Source organism: Chiloscyllium punctatum, chromosome 32 (assembly GCF_047496795.1).
Source record: "Chiloscyllium punctatum isolate Juve2018m chromosome 32, sChiPun1.3, whole genome shotgun sequence".
Taxonomy (NCBI): Eukaryota; Metazoa; Chordata; class Chondrichthyes; order Orectolobiformes; family Hemiscylliidae; genus Chiloscyllium; species Chiloscyllium punctatum.
The window spans coordinates 7,737,389-7,756,312 of NC_092770.1; the positions used below are offsets into that span (position 1 = coordinate 7,737,389).

General features: G+C 40.6%; 1 protein-coding gene across 11 annotated transcripts in view; it reads left to right on the forward strand.

Moving 5' to 3' along the window:
• grip1 (glutamate receptor interacting protein 1) overlaps positions 1-18,924 on the forward strand; it is a 472,826-nt gene that overhangs the window by 446,756 nt on the left and 7,146 nt on the right. For all 11 annotated transcript variants that reach the window (XM_072551567.1, XM_072551564.1, XM_072551566.1 and 8 more), the window contains one exon: positions 17,463-17,616. In XM_072551567.1, coding sequence (XP_072407668.1) covers positions 17,463-17,616 — 154 coding nt within the window. The remainder of the gene's footprint in view (positions 1-17,462; positions 17,617-18,924) is intronic.

Sequence of the window (18,924 nt, forward strand, 5' to 3'; positions counted from 1 at the left end):
GGTAATGGGTTGAAGTGATCTGGTGAGAAGGAAGGAAAATGGGGGTGAGGAGCATATCAGTCATGACTGAATGGCAGATCAAACTCGATGGGCTGAAGGACCTAAGTCTGCTCCTATATCTTATGAACTTACAAACAAAACAATGTTTCTTAGAATGTTTTCCTTTAATCTCTGAGATGCAAGTTTAAAGTAGTTCTGCACAGCTGGAATGAAGGTATCATTGACATAGAGTACATTTGGATGCTCTTCATACAAATCTTAATGCACGTTGTGCATAATTTCAACTGTAAATGTTTTTATGCATGAATACTATTGGAAATAGATTGGGGCAGGAGGAGATGTCTTTTGAGTTTAAAATTGAAGAAGATTTGGGGGAGAACAAAATAAGTTTGTCTTTACATTTGGTACTTACTGTAATGGACATGTGGAATTTAAGGAATTGTTCCATTCCACAACAGAAATGTCCCTCCACTTAGAGTCATAGAGATGTACAGCACGGAAACAGACCCTTTGGTCCGACCTGTCCATGCCGACCAGATATCCCAAGCCAATCTAGTCCCACCTGCCAGCATCAGACCCATATCCCTCCAAACCCTTCCTATTCATATACCCATCCAGATGCCTTTTCAATGTTGCAATTGTCCCAGCCTCCACCACTTCCTCTGGCAGCTCATTCCATACACATACCACCCTTTGCATGAAAAAGTTGCCCCTTAGGTCTCTTTTATATCTTTCCCCTCTCACCCTAAACCTATGCCCTCTAGTTCTGGACTCCCCCACACCAGGGAAAAGACTTTGTCTATTTATCCTATCCATGCCCCTTATGATTTTATAAACCTGTATAAGGTCACCTCTCAGCCTCTGACGCTTCAGGGAAAACCGCCCCAGCCTGTTCAACCTCTCTTGAAAGCTATAATCCTCCAACCCTGGAAACATCCTTGGGTCTTTTCTGAACCCTTTCAAGTTTCACAACATCTTTCCAATAGGAAGGAGACCAGAATTGCACGCAATATTCCAACAGTGGCCTAACCAATGACCTGTACAGCTGCAACATAACCTCCCAACTCCTGTACTCAATACTCTGACCAATAAAGGAAAGCATACCAAACGCTCTTTTCACTCTCCTATCTACTTGCGACTTCACTTTCAAGGAGCTATGAACCTGCACTACAAGGTCTCTTTGGTCAGCCACACTCCCTAGGACCTTACCATTAATTGTATAAATCCTGCTAAGATTTGCTTTCCCAAAGTGCAGCACCTCACGTTTATCTAAATTTAAACTCCATCTGCCACCTCTCAGCCCATTGACCCATCTGATCAAGATCCCATTGTAATCTGAGGTAACCTTCTTTGCTGTCCACTACACCTCCAATTTTGGTGTCATCAGCAAACTTACTAACTATACCTCTTATGCTCCCATCCAAGTCATTTGAATGAGTATATAAAATAATTTCTTAAAATAAGGTTGATGTTTTGATGAGGATAGTTACTAGCATTCCTTTTGTATTCAATTTGTTTGTTCAGCTCCAAATCAACAATGAGATTGGAGGATTGGTATGTCAAGCCGCTAGGATCAGTGCTAGGTCCACTGCTTTTTGTCATTTGTATAAATGATTTGGATATAAATTTGGGAAGAATGGTTAGTAAGTTTGCAGATGATACTAAAGTTGGTGGTAAAGTGGACAGTGAACAAGGTTTCTTCAGACCACCAAGGGACTTTGATCAGATGGGCAATGGACCAAAAAGCATCAGGTAGAGTTTAATTTAGATAATGTGAGGTGCTGTATTTTGGCAAGGCAAATCCGGGCCGCACTTGTACGCTTAATGGTAGGGTCCTGGGGAGTGTTGTCAAACTAAGAGACCTTGGGGTGCAGGTTCATAGTTCCTTAAATGTGGAGTTGTATGTAGACAGGGTAATGAAGAAGGCATTTGGTACACTTGCCTTTATTGGTCAGTGCATTGAGTACTGGGACCTCATGTTGCAGCTTATAGAACATTGGTTAGGCCACTTTTGGAATACTCCATTCAGTTCTGGTCTCCCTGCTATAGGAATAATGTTGTTAAACTTGAACAGATGCAGAAAAGATTTACAAGGATGTTGCCAGGTTGGAGAGCTTGAGCCACAGGGAGAGGTTGAAGAGGCTGGGACTATTTCCCTGGCGCTTCAGAGGCTGAGGGGTGACCTTGTAGGGTTTATATTTATAAATCATGAGGGACATGGATAGGGTGAATAGCCAAGGTCTTTTCCCTAGGGTAGGAGAGTCCAAACCTAGAGGGCATAGGTTTAGGGTGAGAGGAGAAAGATGTAAAAGGGACCTAAAGGGACAACATTTTCACGCAGAGGGTGGTGTTTATATGGAATGAGCTGCTGAGGCAGTGGTGGAAGTTGGTACAATTACATTTCAAAGGCATCTAAATGGGTAGAGGAAGAAGGAGGGTTCAGTGCGATGTGAGCTAAATGCTGGCAAATGGGACTGGATTATTAATTTAGGATATCTGGTTGGCATGGACAACTTGGACTGAAGGGTCTGTTTCTGTACAGTGTCTCTATGGCTCGGAGTGTAAATGGCAGGAAGTTGATCATAGTTCAGTTTGATCCTTCTCCATGTGCAATGGTGTTTAAATGATGAACATTTATTATTTGTATTTTCTCAACTTGAGACTGCTTAAAATCTTATTTTTGGAGATCCAAGATGGTGGCAGTCTGAGTGGTCTGCTGTGCTGGGCTCTGTACCATAGCCCCTGGCAAGGTTGACCTTTAACCACCCCCCACCTCGTTAACCATCTGTAGGAGAAAAATCAATAATATGAAGTTACTGAACACCTGGAGCTGCTAAAATTGTGGTTTGACAGCTCTAATATCAGGATGAAGGCAAATAAAGGAAAAGGTACAAAAGGTACAGCAAGCAGGGCACTCTCCTACTGTGTCAGGCGTGTCCATAGCCATAGTTCAAACTCCCGGGGTGGCCCCTTTGGATTTAATGGGCAGCAGCATTTATTCTGAGTTTGCCAAACTCTGAAAAAAGATTGAAGCAGCAATGGAGCCGATATCTGCTGAAAAAGCAGGAGCAGGAGATTCAAATACTGGACCGAAGAGTAGAAGCAGAGGACTGCAGAATCCGAGACCATGGCAGAGATCTTTGGCAGAAGGATCTGACCGCTGGAAGACCAGGTTGGGGTCCTTCAGGAACAACTGGACAACCTGGAAAACAAAAGTCGCAGAAAAACTTAGGGCCCCCGGAGCGCAAGGAAGGTGAGGACCTCATTAGATTCCTGGAGAAGTGACTCCAAAAGTTCCTGCGGCTGGGGTTGGAGTTGGGCCTGGTAAGTGTGGAGCGGGCTTACGAGATTGCAATGCGCCCGGTCCTAGTGTGACTCCAACATTATAAAGAAAAACAGTTAGTGATTGAAACAGCAGAAGACTGGGAAGAGATCCACAGGCTGTAATATATAAAGGCTCAAGAACAATGTTTTTTCAAGACTTCTCAGGAGCCATAATTAAGAAGGGAAATTAAGAGAAAATTAAGAGATCTGAACATTTAATATTCCTTGAGCTACCCGGCAGTGATGCGTATCGCTCATGGAGGGACGGTATATAATTTTGAATCAGCAGAAAAGGCCAAGGACTTTGAGAACTCTTTTAAATAAAGGACTCAGTTTGGGAGTTGGAGGTGGGGTCGGGGGTGGGGGGTGGGGGGGGTGGATATTGGTGGAAGTGGCACTGTTATAGACAATGGTACAGTTTTTCTTTACTTTTTCTGCCCCTCTTTTTCTCCTCTCTCCCCTTTTTGTGGTTATCGGTTTTATAGCTTTTGTAATGCCTTGGTGTAAAACCTGATTTATTTATCATTTTGGTCAGTTGGTTAGTTATTATCTGGGGATTTTTTTTTGCTGCTGTTCTTTCTTTTGGATTGAGGGTGGCTATATCTGTGGTTAAAATGTATGGAGAAGAGGTGTGGAGCAGGGAGAGTAGGCGTCCATTGTTAGCTTTCAATGTAAATAACATGTTTTCTCAATTTATGCATTGCCTGGGACTAGGGTGCGACCTCAGCTGGAAGGAGCCAGGTTGGGAGTGAGGATTGCCCCTATGGGCATGGGGGGAGATCTTTAGTAAATTGGGGTTTATTTAGGTGTTTAAGTTAAATGTAGTGGTTAGTTTTTTAGTTGTTGTAGTTTTTAGACCTTAGAGTTAATGTCTTTTTTGCTTGCCATACCTCAGATAAGCTTCCTCCCCTTGGGAAACCACGGGCTGTCCTGGATGGCCATGGTTAGTAATTGATTTGTTCAGGTGGTGCACCTGGAATGTAAAAGGGAGCCATTCCCCATTAAAAGAGACTGATTGAACTGATCAGGAACATCTGAAACTGCAGCAGGAGGGTTATGATAGGGTATTCTTCTCATCCTTTAGCTCCAAGAGTAGAGGAGTGGCTCTACTGGTAAGAAGGAACCTCCCATTTCAGGTAACTGAGCAAATTAAGGACAAACATGGACTGTTCATCATTCTTAAAGCTCTAATACATGGAGAAGAGTATGGCGTCCCGAATGTTTATTGTCCCCCAGCACACCCTCTTAAATTTCTGATTGATACAGTTGCTAAATTAATGAATCTCAGGGTGTGCCGCACGATCACTGGAGGGGATTTTAACTGCCTCATGGATCCCAGGGTAGATAGGATGCCAATGGGCCACGGTGGTAGGCCCACACAATCTAGACAGTTGGTGGACATGTGTGAGGAGTTGGGATTAGTGGATATGTGGAGGCATCTCTGCCCTAGTGGAACACACTTTTCTTTTTATTCCAACTCACACAAGTGCCACACGCAAATTGACATGTTCCTTATGTCATTGTTTTGATTGGACAGAATGTTGGCTTGCAAAATTGGGAATATAACTATCTCGGACCATGCGCCAGAGTATTTAGATGTTAAAGTCAAAGATGGTGGAATGGCACTGGCACATGCACCCATTCCTGTTAAGGGATAGCAAATTTGTAGCGTGCATTACAAGTAGAGTTCAGGGTCTTCTGGACTATCAAGTCGGGGAAGGCCAGTAATCCGTCGGTACTTTGGGAGGCCACTAAGGCACACTTATGACCATTTTGTATTCGACAACTAGAAGGAGGCAGAGGGAGGAGCAGCAACAGATGCTGCAGGCCCTGCTGAAATTGGCTGAGGAAGTATATTATAATAGTCCTTCATTGGTCAAGCTACAGCGGGTCACAGCTCTCTGGGCTGCTCTTGTCTCATTACACAAACAGGTGGCAAAACAAAGGTCTCCTTTGCTAAACAAAGATTGTTTGAATTTGGAGATCAGCCAGGTCAATATCTGGTGAGAAAGAAGAATGCTTCCCGATCCATTATCCAAGGCTGGCATGGTTACCCGTGAGTTGAAGAAGATCAGTGTTAGATTTAGGGAATACTTCGTAGAGTTATACCTGTTGGAGGGCAGCAAAGATGGTGCAATAAGAATGCAGACCTTTTTTGAGACCCTGGACCTCCCCAGTATAAACACAGAGCAGGTCTCCCTGTTAAATGCGCCTATGACGATGGAAGAGGTGCAGGAAGCAATAAAGCACCTCCAGGGTGGCAAAGCACTGGGGCCAGATGGATTCCCAAGTTAGTTTTATAAGGAATTCAAAAGTGTGTTGGTGGAGCCACTTTTGTGGATGTATAGCTATTGTTATACATAGGATTGTCTTCTACCCTCTTTTAGGGAGGCTAAGATTTCCCTCATTTTAAAGAAGGGAAAGACCCTGAAGAATGTGCTTTTATACAGACCAATTTCACTCTTGAATGTAGACTTTAAAATTCTGTTAAAGGTGCTGGTCCTGAGATTGGAAAAGGTATTGCCCCATATTATTAAAGAAGATCAAATGGGTTTTGAGTGCTGTACTTCCTCCAACAATATTCAGGAGGGTACAGCAGGTATGCCAGCAAAGATTGATCCCGGGTTTAGTGGTCTCCCTAGACGCAGAAAAGGCGTTTGACTGGATAGAATGGCTGTACCTGTTTGGGGTCCTAGAGAGCTTTGGTCTGGGGGAAGCCTTTGCCAGATGGGTTGTGGTATTGTATAATGGTCCTAAGGTGGCAATCATCACAAAAGGCATGAAGTCAGAAAACTTTAATATTGGGAGAGATAGTTGACAGGGGTGTCCTCTTTCATCACCAAGGGTGGGAATGGGAGACCATAAGATCACCCGATACGCTGATGATGTCCTTTTGTTCTTGGCCAATCTGCAGGAGTCTGTTCCTTGATTGATTCAAAAAATTTATTTATTTGGCAGTTTTTTGGGCTACAGGATCAACTTCACAAAATCAGAAGCTGGGGGGGGATTAATGGAGGTGCCTGATCTGAAGAATGGCACGCAGTTCCTGTTTAGATGGTTAGATTAGATTAGATTACTTACAGTGTGGAAATAGGCCCTTCGGCTCAACAAGTCCACACCGACCCGCGAAGCGCAACCCACCCATACCCCTACATTTACCACTTACCTAACACTACAGGCAATTTAGCATGGCCAATTCACCTGACCTGCACATCTTTAGAATGTGGGAGGAAACCGGAGCACCCGGAGCAAACCCACGCAGACACGGGGAGAACGTGCAAACTCCACACAGTCAGCCTGAGGCGGGAATTGAACCCGGGTCTCTGGCGCTGTGAGGCAACAGTGCTAACCACTGTGTCACCATGCCTGTTTTTTATTACCCCTACCTTCCACCAGCTGTATAAAGCTAACTGTGTACAACTACTGCAGAGAATAAAACAGGATTTGTGGAGGTGGGATCATGTTTAGGCCGAATAGCCCTGATTGAAATGAATGTTCTTCCTTGCCGTTGTACCCTATGAGAATGCTCCCCTTGTTGCTACACAGATGAGTATTAGGGAGGCTCAGTGATTGGCTGGGATCCTTTATTTATTGTTGCAGGCACCCCCTAATTAAATTTATTAAATTGCAACTCTAGTAGGGTGAGTGGGGGTGGACCTTCCGGACTTGAAGAGATATCAAATAAGTGGCCTGTTAGCATAGGTGGGTGACTAGGTACAGAGGGATTCGGACTGACTTTGGCTTGATGTTGAAGCCTGCCAGTCGTGATGTCCCCTGGTTAATCTATTTTTTATGGATAAGATGAAATCCATGATCGAGCAGTGTAAGAGACCAATTATTTTAAATACGGTGAAGGCTTGGAGGAGAATGAGGCAAGACAAGGGCAATTGGCTTAAGACCTCCTACCCTATTGGCAGGAGCCCAAGGATTTAAATCTGGGGCAATGGACTCTGGCTTGGGTTACAAAGGGAATCTCTTATTTGGGAGATTTATTCAAGGGCAAGGACTTGATGTCACTTAGCCAACTAAGTCAGAAATATGGATTGTCTAATAGGGACCTTTTCCGGTACTTTCAGATAAGGGATTATAGAAGAGGAAGATCAAGCTCCTGGCTCAGCCTTACAAGTCAGACATGGAGAAAAGAGTGCTCTGGTGCATGGGTGCTCTTTCAGTTAGTACTTTGTATCATTACAGAAAGTACGTGTCTTAGAAGATATGGAGAGACTTGTAGGACTTTGAATCAGGAACTAGGAGAGTATATTTCACTGGAAACGTGGGAAGGTATATGGAAAATGCAAAGAAAATCTCAATATGTCACAAATCGCAGGCCATGAAATTGAAAATTTTGCATATGGCACCAGAGAGGCTAGCTAAGTTCAAGAGAGGAGCGTCTCCAGGGTGTCCCAAATGTAAAATTAGTATCGGCTCTCTCACACACTGCTACAGGTCATGTTGCAAGATCCGGAGATACAGAAGTGCCATAGTAAGTGAGCTGAAGGAAATCCTGAGAATTGAAGTCAAAGTGGACCTGGTATTTCTTCTTCTGGGGTTGCCAAATTTGCTCTCTCTGGGGAACACAGGAAGAGACTGTGCAAAGTTCTTACCCACTGTGCGAGGAAGAACATTTTAATGAATTGGATGTTGGGAAAAAACGCTAGGTCTAATGCAGGCTGATGATGGAGCATCTCCCCTGAGACTACCTCACAGATATGGTGCACCACAAAATGGAGAAGTTTTATAAAACGTGACGGCCCTTTCTTCGTTATATTGACGCAAACTTATTGGTAATATTAATTAGGGCCATGATATCCATTTAGCCACCTGTGGGGCCCTGGGAGAGGGAAGCTGGGGGAACAAAATACAGGTACAATGACTTGTGTCCCCAAGGGTGGGAACTTTCGTGGAGGTGTGGCGTGTGAAATAGAATAAAATAATGTGATAAAATTTAATTTAAGCTAATTTGAATTTAGCTTTGTTTAATTTTTATTTAATTTGATTGTGGTCTAGTTTAAGTTAAGCAGATACATTTGTTCTGGTGGAATAGTAGGTATTTTATCATTAATAGAATTGTGATATGATATTGTTGTACTACCTCTATCGTTTTGTATTTTGGTCATGTTTTTATACATTGTTTTGTAAAAGATTTGAAACAATTTTTAATAGAAATATTTATTTAAAATGTCTTATTTTTTAACTCATTATTTATTTTTGCTTTAACTTATTCGTTCATATTTTCCACAACATTTCATTTATTGTACATCTGCCTTTTATCTTTTGGGGAATAACACATATACTTCACCCAAATCTCTCCAACACAAGCAACATGGATTGTTAAAAACAAAGTTGCCCTGTTCCAATGTCAGGCTCTCTGCTCCCCTTTTCACCATGTCACTCAATTGGGTGCTCTTTATGTCTTTTCAGTCCATTTATAATGGCCTTTGTTGATAGGTCATTACATCTGACTTTTAAAAACCACCTATCCTCGCTAGTTATTGATGCACTCCTTCCTTGATCTGGTTTGCTGCTTGTATGGTCACTGTACAAATTAGGGTACACCTCTCAGTTTTATATTTTCTAAATACTGTAACACATTTAATTTGCAGGGTTTTAGTCTGATTTGATGGAACACTTGCTAGGTATATACCTTGGTAAGAAGTACAGTATGTTATTCCTGGATAAGTCATAAAGTCACATAGCACAGAAACAGGCCCTTTGGCCCAATCATCCATGCCCACCAGGTTTCCTACACTGAACTCTTCCCATTTGCCTGCATTTGGCCCAGAATCCTCCAAACCTTCCCGATCCATGTACCTGTCCAAATGTCTTTTTAAATGTTATAACTGTACTCGCCTCTACCACTTCCTCTGGCAGCTTGATCCATAAATCCACCACCCTCTATGAAAGAAAGTTGCTCCTCAGGTCCCTTTTAAATCTTTACCCTCTCACTTTAAAACAATGCCCTCTAGTTTTGGACTCATCTACCCTGGGGACCTTGAATATTCACCCTATGCATACCCTTCATGATTTTATAAACCTCTATAAGGTCACCCCTCAGCCTCCCACACTCGAGAAAGGTACCAGCCTATCCAACCCCTCTCATGACTCAAACCCTCCAGTCTCTGCAACATCTTTCAGTGTGAAGCCTAGTCTGTTGAATCCTATGTTGTCTTTTTATTTTAACATAGTAGTCATTTAGTGGAACATAAGATTGCAATGCTGCGGATTTTCTTTAAGAATAAAACAATAATACATAAAAGGAAAAAGTAATAAAATGTAACAAACCAAGCTATCCAAATATAGAGCAGCATATTTAAAAATCTTAAAATACAAAGGAAAGAAAAGTTTAAATTCAAATCCAGAGAGATTACTCCTCTGTCTCATGCCTTTATGTTCAATACTTTCCTGTGAACTGTGAAGTTGTTTTAAAATAAATATTCACAAAACTGAAAGCTTTCTCAGTTTTTAATGATCTTCAGAGTTCTAACCAAGCCCTCCTTATCTGGAAGCTTCATAAACTAACTTTCTATTAAGTTAACCCACTCCCTAAAATTCTTTAGGCTTCTGATCCCAGTTAGGTCTCTTTCAAATAAAAGTAAAATAGTTTGAATGTAGGACTGAGTTACAAACAGAAGCGCTGGAGAAACTGGCAACGTCAACTCTGAAGAAGATTCTTGCTAGTCTCTGAAGCACTAACTGTGTTTTTCTCTCCCCAGACGCTGCCAGAAACCCACTGGATTTCTGCAGTAATTTCTGTTTTTTCTTTCTGATCTCTTCCAAAACTGCACAAAATGTCTAATCTGGGTTTCTGAAGCTAAAATCAAGCCCTTGATTATTTTAAACAAAAATCAATTCATGGCTGTCAGATAATAAATGCCAGATTGTTATTCCAACATCATGCAAATCACTTCCATTAACACTCCAGGAGTTGCAAGCTCTCAAACACACAGTGGATTCACTCATGATTTTGGAAAGACCTCGCTTTTTTTTTCAAACCATTCATAAAAGTAGCCAACTCCCATATGTAATTAGTATGAATTTTTTTTTAAAAGTATGCTTAGATTTGATTTCCTACAGTGTGGAAACAGGCTCTTTGGCCCAAAATGTCCACACCAACCCTCTGAAGAGTAACCCACCCAGACCCATTTCCCTCTGACTAATGCACCTAACACTATGGGGCAATTTAGCATTGCCAGTTCACCAGACCTGCACATCTTTGTGACTGTGGGAGGAAACAAGCACCCGGAGGAAACCCATGCAGACACTGGGAGAATGTGCAAACTCCACATAGACAGTCACCCAAGGCTGGAATTGAACCCAGGTCCCTGGTGTTGTGAGGCAGCAGTGCTAACCATTGAGTCACCATGCTGCTATTTATTATATATAAATTAGCTAGGATATCTGTATTTACAGAAGTTTCAACCTTTTTAAAATAAATGTAAAAACAATATAACTATCAAAGAGAAAATAATATTTCAGTCAGATAAGATTGTGGGTTTTTCACACTATTATGTTTGATATCTAAAAAAACTACGGGTTCTGTCCTGAGATTGAATTTAGAAAACACTTATTCCATCCCAAGCTCCATACACATGATCAATCCTTTCTAAAATACTTCAATGATCCGTGTTGAAAAGGAATATTTTTTAACGCTACCCATACTCAAGTAATATGATACACACATTACTTGGCTTTTTCACTTCATACCAAACCATTTATATCTGAATCCCCAGATCACTTTCGTGTTGTTAGATATTACTGTACTCTCAATTTCTGCACTGCTTCCTGGAATACCACACCTTGGCAATAATGTATTTGACTTGCTGAACACTGCAGAACTGTGAAAATATTTGCAAAAGTGTGATTGAGTTCACCTTCTTCAGAACATCAGGTCCAATTCTGCTGAATATAAAGTGCTTTTGGAATATTAATTTCTAATGCAGGTACAGTTGCAACATTGAAAAGACGTTTGGACAGGTCAGCATGGATTAGTTGGACTGAAGGGTCTGTTTCCGTGCTGTATTACTCTAACTCTAACCAATGTACATTTCATATCAATGACTTTGATGAATGTACCTAGGATAATATATCCAAGCTTACTGATGTTGGGTGGGAAAGCTAGCTGTGAAAGGGTGCAAATAAACTGAAATGGCTACATAAAACTTGCAGATGGAATAATAAGGGAAAATGTGAAGTTATCCACTTATGGAAAAATAGAAAAGTAGAATCATCATCTAATTGGTTAATACAGTATATTGTTCATTAATCATGGCAAGTTATGATGCAAGTATGTCCAGCAATTAAGAAAGCAAATATACCTGCTTTTGCTGCAAAGAATCCAGATTGTGGAGTAAAGGATTCTTACTCTCATACTTGCTTGAGATCACACCCGGAGTGCTGAATACTGTTTTGCTCTCCTTACCTCAGACAGCCATATTTTCACTGGGGAGAAGTATGGCAAAGACTGATCCCTGGGATAAGGGGGTTGTCCTCTGCGAATTGAGTCAGTAGATTTGGCCTATATTCCCCAAAAGTCATCTCTTTCAAATATACCAAATTTTTCATGGGCTCAATGGAGTTGATGCTGGGAGGATGTTTCCATAGTCGAGGGAATCTAGGATTAGAGATCACAGTGTCATCAGGTGCATCAGAAGCTCATAAATTTCTAACTCAATAACGCAAACCAAAAGTGATAGGTCACATGATCATCAATTTACCCAGAGGTCGTTGTGACCCTTATGGTTGACCTGAATAATAGTCTATGGGGGCAAACTCTTTCCAGCATTTTGTACTCTACTTTCTAAATTCAATTTAAACAATTTGTGGGCGGCATGGTGGCACAGTGGTTAGCACTGCTGCCTCACAGCGCCAGAGACCCGGGTACAATTCCAGCCTCAGGCGGCTGTGTGGAGTTTGCACATTCTCCCCGTGTCTGCGTGGGTTTGCTCCGGTTTCCTCCCACAGTCCAAAGATGTGCAGGTTAGGTGAATTGGCCATGCTAAATTGCCTGTGGTGTTCGGTGAAGGGGTAAATGTAGGGGTATGGGTGGGTTGCGCTTCGGCAGGTCAGTGTGGACTTGTTGGGCTGACGGGCCTGTTTCCACACTGTAAGTAATCTAATTGAATCTAATTTAATTCAGCGACTTGGTAATTTAAATATATATTGAAGTTATTGAAAGAAAAAAAATGACAGGTGAAATAAAAGGTCTAGTTTCTTTGTCATGGTGGTCGTATTGCTAATTACATCCCTCAATTCTTGTATCAGGGACAACTGGGATGTAAATTAAGTTGATCCTTTGAGAGATAGGAAATTTCACCATAATCTACTTTGATTAGGCAACTCCAATCCGCATTTTAAAAAAGCTCATCCCAGGTGTGTACTGCAGACTAAGTACAGGTCGTCTAAACAGAAAACTGCTGGAGCAGGTTTTGCCTAGACTCTACGTTAAAACACAGGCAGCAAGTTAAAAGTGAATTAGTGTTTGAAGGCAAATTGATTTTAATTCTAACCCTTCAATTGCTCCATTTATGTTGCCAGAAAAAAAAGGCAGCTTAATGTTGAATGCTAGCCTAATGTCAGTGTGCTTATTGACAGATTGGAGAAAGGAGTTGATATCTATTTTTTTAAAAAGTAGGGAAAATGAAAAAAATGCAATACAGTTTTATGTTTTAAGTGAATTTATTGGTATCTATACAATTTAATATAAACTAAGTACAATTTGTAGGATTTTGGGAAACGGCAAGAAAATGGGATTAATTGGATAACTTTTGGAAAGAGCCAGCACAGACATTGTGGGTTGAATGGCCTCCCGTAAAGGTAAAAGGTAAAGTCACCTTTGTCCTGGAGGGCTACTGTCTCAGAGAGAGATAACTGGTGCCTCATAGCTAAGGGTAAGATTGAGAAAGACCATCTTTCATGGTAGCCTCAGCTGGCTTGGTGATTCTGTTGGTGATCACTACTCTGTTGGTGATTCTCTGCATCACAAACCAGCCATCCAATTAACTGAGCTCACAGACTCATGATTTCCTTTACTGTATATTTGACGAAAATCAATTTTCTGTGAAAAACTGGAAATATGCAGTAAATGTAATAGCTGTCTATTTATTATAGATAACAGAGTCTAATCTCTACACCAGCATTATAGAAAGCCTAGCTGGATGAGATAATTAACCTTAGTCTGTTTAAATAATTTATTACTATTTAATAATTTTCAATTGAGCATCTTCACATTTCCTCCCACATGAATGATGACAATTGGAAAGCTCATTTAGCTTTCAAATGTTCAGTTAGACATCCATCGTCAAAAGAGTGATCCTGAGTTATCTCTCACTTTTTCAGGAGCCTGTCGTTATGAATATGGACTAGACTAATTTATCTAAAATTATCTTGGCTTGAAGCATGTAATGTGTTTTGATTGATTAAACATCCCACCCAGGTTATTATACTTCCTTCAGTGTTTTCCTAACTTCACAAAGTTCAAAGTTTCTTTGTTTCCTGGATAAATCTTGATTGCAAAGTGTGTTCTCTGTATAATGTACTGTTTACAATTTTGTCTGCTACCAATTGCATGAGAGGATTGCTTTTAAATTCATAAATAGGTATGTCACATTTCAGTGTTGTGCACAGTGCACACTAATAATCTCTGACAATGGTTTGCATACCTTAACCAAAAATTGATGAAAGATATTATGCCTCATTATAAAATGTTTTTACGAAATATAATTTGCTAGTAACTTGTGACCAAATTGAATATGCTGTACCATTATCGTCCACACGCTATTTCACATCAAAGTATTAAATAACTTAGCTGTCATACAGGAAGTTCCTCCTCATTTAAAGTTGACTTGGTTAACATCTGCATTGTTAATGCAGTAATGACAATATATTTGTTTAATATTAAGAGTTTATATTGTGTTTGCCACAGTCTTCATGTTCTGTGATATCCCTACTTTCAAGATCTTCTTTCATCACCTCCATTTGCTCCTGAATTCCTACTGACCTTCCTCAAGCTCCTTTCACCCGTACCTTCCTCCAGCAACCGTTCTGTTTAAAGTAAGCTTTGTCTCTTTCTCTAAAGCCTGTCATTCTGAGCTTGCACTGATGTCCTAGCCTCAACCTAGTGGCAGACATTGACCATTGTGCATTGCTCTTCCTCCACCAGCTGGATTCCACCACTAGATGGAGTTTACTCCTTTGAAACACGATCAACTCAGTATTTTTAAAGTCACTTTGTTTATGAATAGGTATTTAAGAATGTACACCATTTTCAACTTGATGTTTTTAAGTTGATTTCTACTGAGGTCCCAAAATTTAGTTTTTGTTTTATAAAAAATTTATTTTATTTTGCATGTTATTTCAGCTAGAAATATATAGCACTGTGTACATAAAGAAGTGTATGCTAACCTTTTATTGTTTATTTGCAAGCAAGAAATGTCTGAAGGAACCTAACTCAAGTCAAGATTGATTTCTCTGGGAAGCTATGATTCACTTAAAGGTGCAATTTTTATGAATGCAACCACAACTTTAAGTGAAGACATATTGCATGCTATAATTTGAGGAATATTAGTTTTGATTAAATAAAGGATGGCTTAATACAGTAAGCTCTAGTTTGCTTTGTGAACGTGACAAAGCAGTTGTTAAATTGGATGATATTTCCTTAATCTGCATTTTGCCAGTATGGTTACATTTTTTTGTGGCTGTATGTAATGTTGAACTGTAACTTAGCCTCGGCCGCAACATTTTGCTGGAGTGGAAGTGGTACATTAATTTCAAAAGACACAATCTTTCACTCCTCATTCCAATTTGCAGGAATACCAACGTAAAGGGGAAAATAATATTTATTCTCTAGTGGAGAATGTTGATTGGTTGACCAGTGAACTCATTGGTGGAAGCATTAGCATGGAGAATGCGGCATTTAGATGTTAATTAACTGTTAACTGGCAAGCTTTCTTTAAGTTTTAAACTAGGTAGGTTGACTCTGGTCAAGGCATTGTGCTGAGAAATGAACTAGAGTATGGTTGTCACCATTTTGTGAGATGGAAAAAACTGTGTATGTCCTTTCTACAAAGAACAGGCCCCTATGTGTTTATATATAGCTTCATATATGCACAAGTATGCTACACTGCAAGCCTATCATAAATTTTTTGTCAGCTTAATTATTTGCATACTTGTGATTATTTAACAATTGTTGCCCTAATGTTAGGCATTGTGTTGCAAGTGCAGGCTGATTGGATACAGTGATTAACTTGCTCATTGTGAACAACTGAAAAGACATAGGGTTTGGTATGGTCCACCAATCTTAGGGATATACGGCCTTTGTAACTTACATCTCACTAGCACTGAATTTGATAAACTACTTTACTTATTTTTATGTATCGGCAGAATATGGGTTTGGCTCAATGACAGCATCCTGTCAGCCAGCATTTCTATGTGGTTAGCACTGCTGCCTCACAGCACCAGGGTCCCAAGTCCGATTCCAGCCTCTGGGGACTGTCTGTGTGGAGTTTTCACATTCTCCCCATGTCTGTGTGCGTTTCTTCTGGGTGCTCCAGTTTCCTCCCACAGTCCAAAGATGTGCAGGTCAGGTGGATTGGCCTTGCTAAATTGCCCATAGTGTTAGGTGCATTAGTCAGAGGGGAATGGTTCTGGGTGGGTTACTCTTCGGAGGGTCAAAGGGCCTGTTTCCACACTGTAGGGAATCTAATCTATTGATATTGCCTAGTAGCAGCATGAAACACCTAGCTTCACCAGTTGCTCAAATATTTTGAGATAACCCCCCTTCCAGGATCATCTGAAATAGATTAGCACTTACATGTAGATAGTAATGTGCTGTCAATGTGCTCACTTGACTGCTAGCCTGTTAATCAATCAATCATTCATTGCAATTGTGGCAATCTATGATCAGAATCTGTGAATCAGAATTTGTTGAACTTATGAACTCAGCAACTCATGTAGTTGAGTTCAATTTTAACAAAGGCCAAATGATGTTGCAGTGAGATTCCCACTGGCTCCAGCTCTCTCAAACATCTTGATTTCAATTTATTCAATTTTGATTTGCGATATCCTGCAAAAAAACTCTTCTTTGGAAAGACATCCAACCTTGCGTATTTCAAAGATGTGGATGATAGGTTTGCTATGCTTAAATTCACAGCTGCATTTAAAAATGTTCTTACGCACCCTAATGGGCTTTATTCTGTGCCCACCTTTGAAATAGAACAGTCAAATGAGCTCCCTTTCTCAATGATTTTTGAGAAATTGGTCAGGAATTATCATGTGTTGGATCCCTGTGATTCCACATATTATAAGGTTGGCCTAATTGACAATGATATGTCCAACATGAAGGATTGATACTGAATTAGGTCACATCAAACCCCTGTCGGATAGTGACAACTCTGATGAGATCATTTCTCACTTTTGCTTTTCAATAAGTGAGTGGGATTTAGGCTGTCTCATTTGGTCCTGAAAAGTTCCCAGTTTAACTCAAAAGAGGAAAGTATCTGAAATATTCTAGCTGTTTTACACTACTGCTATGCAGTAGCAATACAACTGGTTATGCAACACATGATTCTGCCTACCTTTCACACGAGTAATGTGGCATTCAAATTTTATTGCTGGTATGATTTAAGATTGTCAGTCAGGTTCACTGTGGTGTACTTGTGCATCCAAAGACTAAATAATCGAATACACGGATCCTTTTTCTTTGCAGACAGAACATGAGCAGTTAACTGTCAGTTGTCATCTAACTGATGCATTTGTCATGGCAACACCTTTACCAGAATCCACTTCTCAATCAGCCCTCTCCTCCCATGCAGTATCAATGTTTTCCCTTTTACAATAGTTCAGCAAAATGTGTTTTTTTTTCAACAAAATTCAAATTCCATTCCACCAAATTACAATCCAGGGAATATTAATAATCAACTCAAGGAATTTGATATTTATTCCTTTTTGTTAATCTTCTTGGTTGTGAGACATAATCATTGAATGATCCTTCACGATAATTTTTTTCTTGACTTGCAAATTTCCTACACTTGTGTTATGTTATGTGGATGATATTGCCAATGTTTCAACTTGTTCTGAATCTTTTCTCAAACCTATTGTTTCTGAAATGATTGGTTTGAATCTCTTATTGTTTCTTCGCGTAGGTCCTTCTGGATATCAAGCCTCTGGCTACAGTCTTCATGCACATGAATGGAGAAGTGCCAAACTAAGTTTCTCACCTGCCAACAGGCATCATAATAACCTGTATCATGAAGCAACATTGAGTGATGATGAATGGGATCGACCTACCACTAGTGGGTGAGCATACAGTTCATTTTTCAGTCAGATCCAAATCTTTGTGTTATGGTGTCATCTTTTTTGATAATTTATGAACAACTTCAAAATGAACAGAAACAGATGGAATATGAGAATGCGTATGAGAAATACCTCAGAGAATAGCTGTAGTAACTGAATTAATGACTTTCGGATTGTGCTTTTACAATGTAAAAATAAAAATCTGATGCTTCCAGAATATACGGAGTAGGGATGTGAAGTGACCCTCCAGTCCTGGGATTTGTATCTTGATCGAGATAGAAACCTGGCAGCTATGGGTTTTACTTCAGAATGTAGTCCCCGACTCTAGCTACACATTATCCTAGGCTTTTATCCCTATGGATCAGAATTTCAACCCTCCAGTCTTGATTCCAAGCCCATGTAATTAGGAGGTCAATGAAACCTTGCACATGGTAACTATACAGTTCTTTGTTTTAGCAGTTCACCAAATTAATTGTAGATAATGTGTGTGTGTGTGTGTGTGTTTTGGGGGGGGGGGGGGGGGGGTGTACATTTACCTGGTATAACACAAAGACAGTGCTTGTATTTATTTAAATATGCAAAACGGTTGAAGTCACCCAGCTGACCAGTGTCTCCAACCAAGCAAAATGGATGTATAGAGGAGGCTATTCAGCCCTAGGAGTGTGCACTAGCTCATTGCGAGAGCAATTTATCTTATTCCACTCACCCACAAACCTGTAGCACATTTTTTTTAACTTCAAATGTTTATCTTGTTTTCATTAGTTCATGGGATATGGTGTCACTAGTTTGTCCTGCATTCATTACCCATCACCAATCACCCTCAAATGTGGCAGTTAACTGCTCCTTGAACCACTGCAGTCCTTGGGCTGTAGGATTAACCAGAGTGCTTTTGGGAAGGTGTTTTAAGACTTTGTCATTGCTTTACCATCATTGGGTCAATGTAGTTCCAAGTCAGGACATTGTGTGACTTGGAGGGGAAATATTTACCCTTGACCTTCTAGATGATAGACCTCATGGGTGTGAAAGGCGGTAGTAAAGGAGCCACTGTGCATCCTGTGGACAGTGCATACTTCTGCCATTGCGCACTGATAGTGGAAGGAGTGAAGGTGGTAGATGAGATGTCAGTCAAGTGGGTTTCTTGTCCTGGATGTTGTGGAGCTTCTTGAGTGCTGTTAGAGCTCATCCCATCCAGGTAATCGGTAAATATTCTATCATGCTCCTTATCTGTGCCTTGTAGATGACAGCCAGCCTTTGGAAGACAGGCTGTTACTTCCTGCAGAATTCCTATTCTCTGACCTGTTCTTGTGGCCA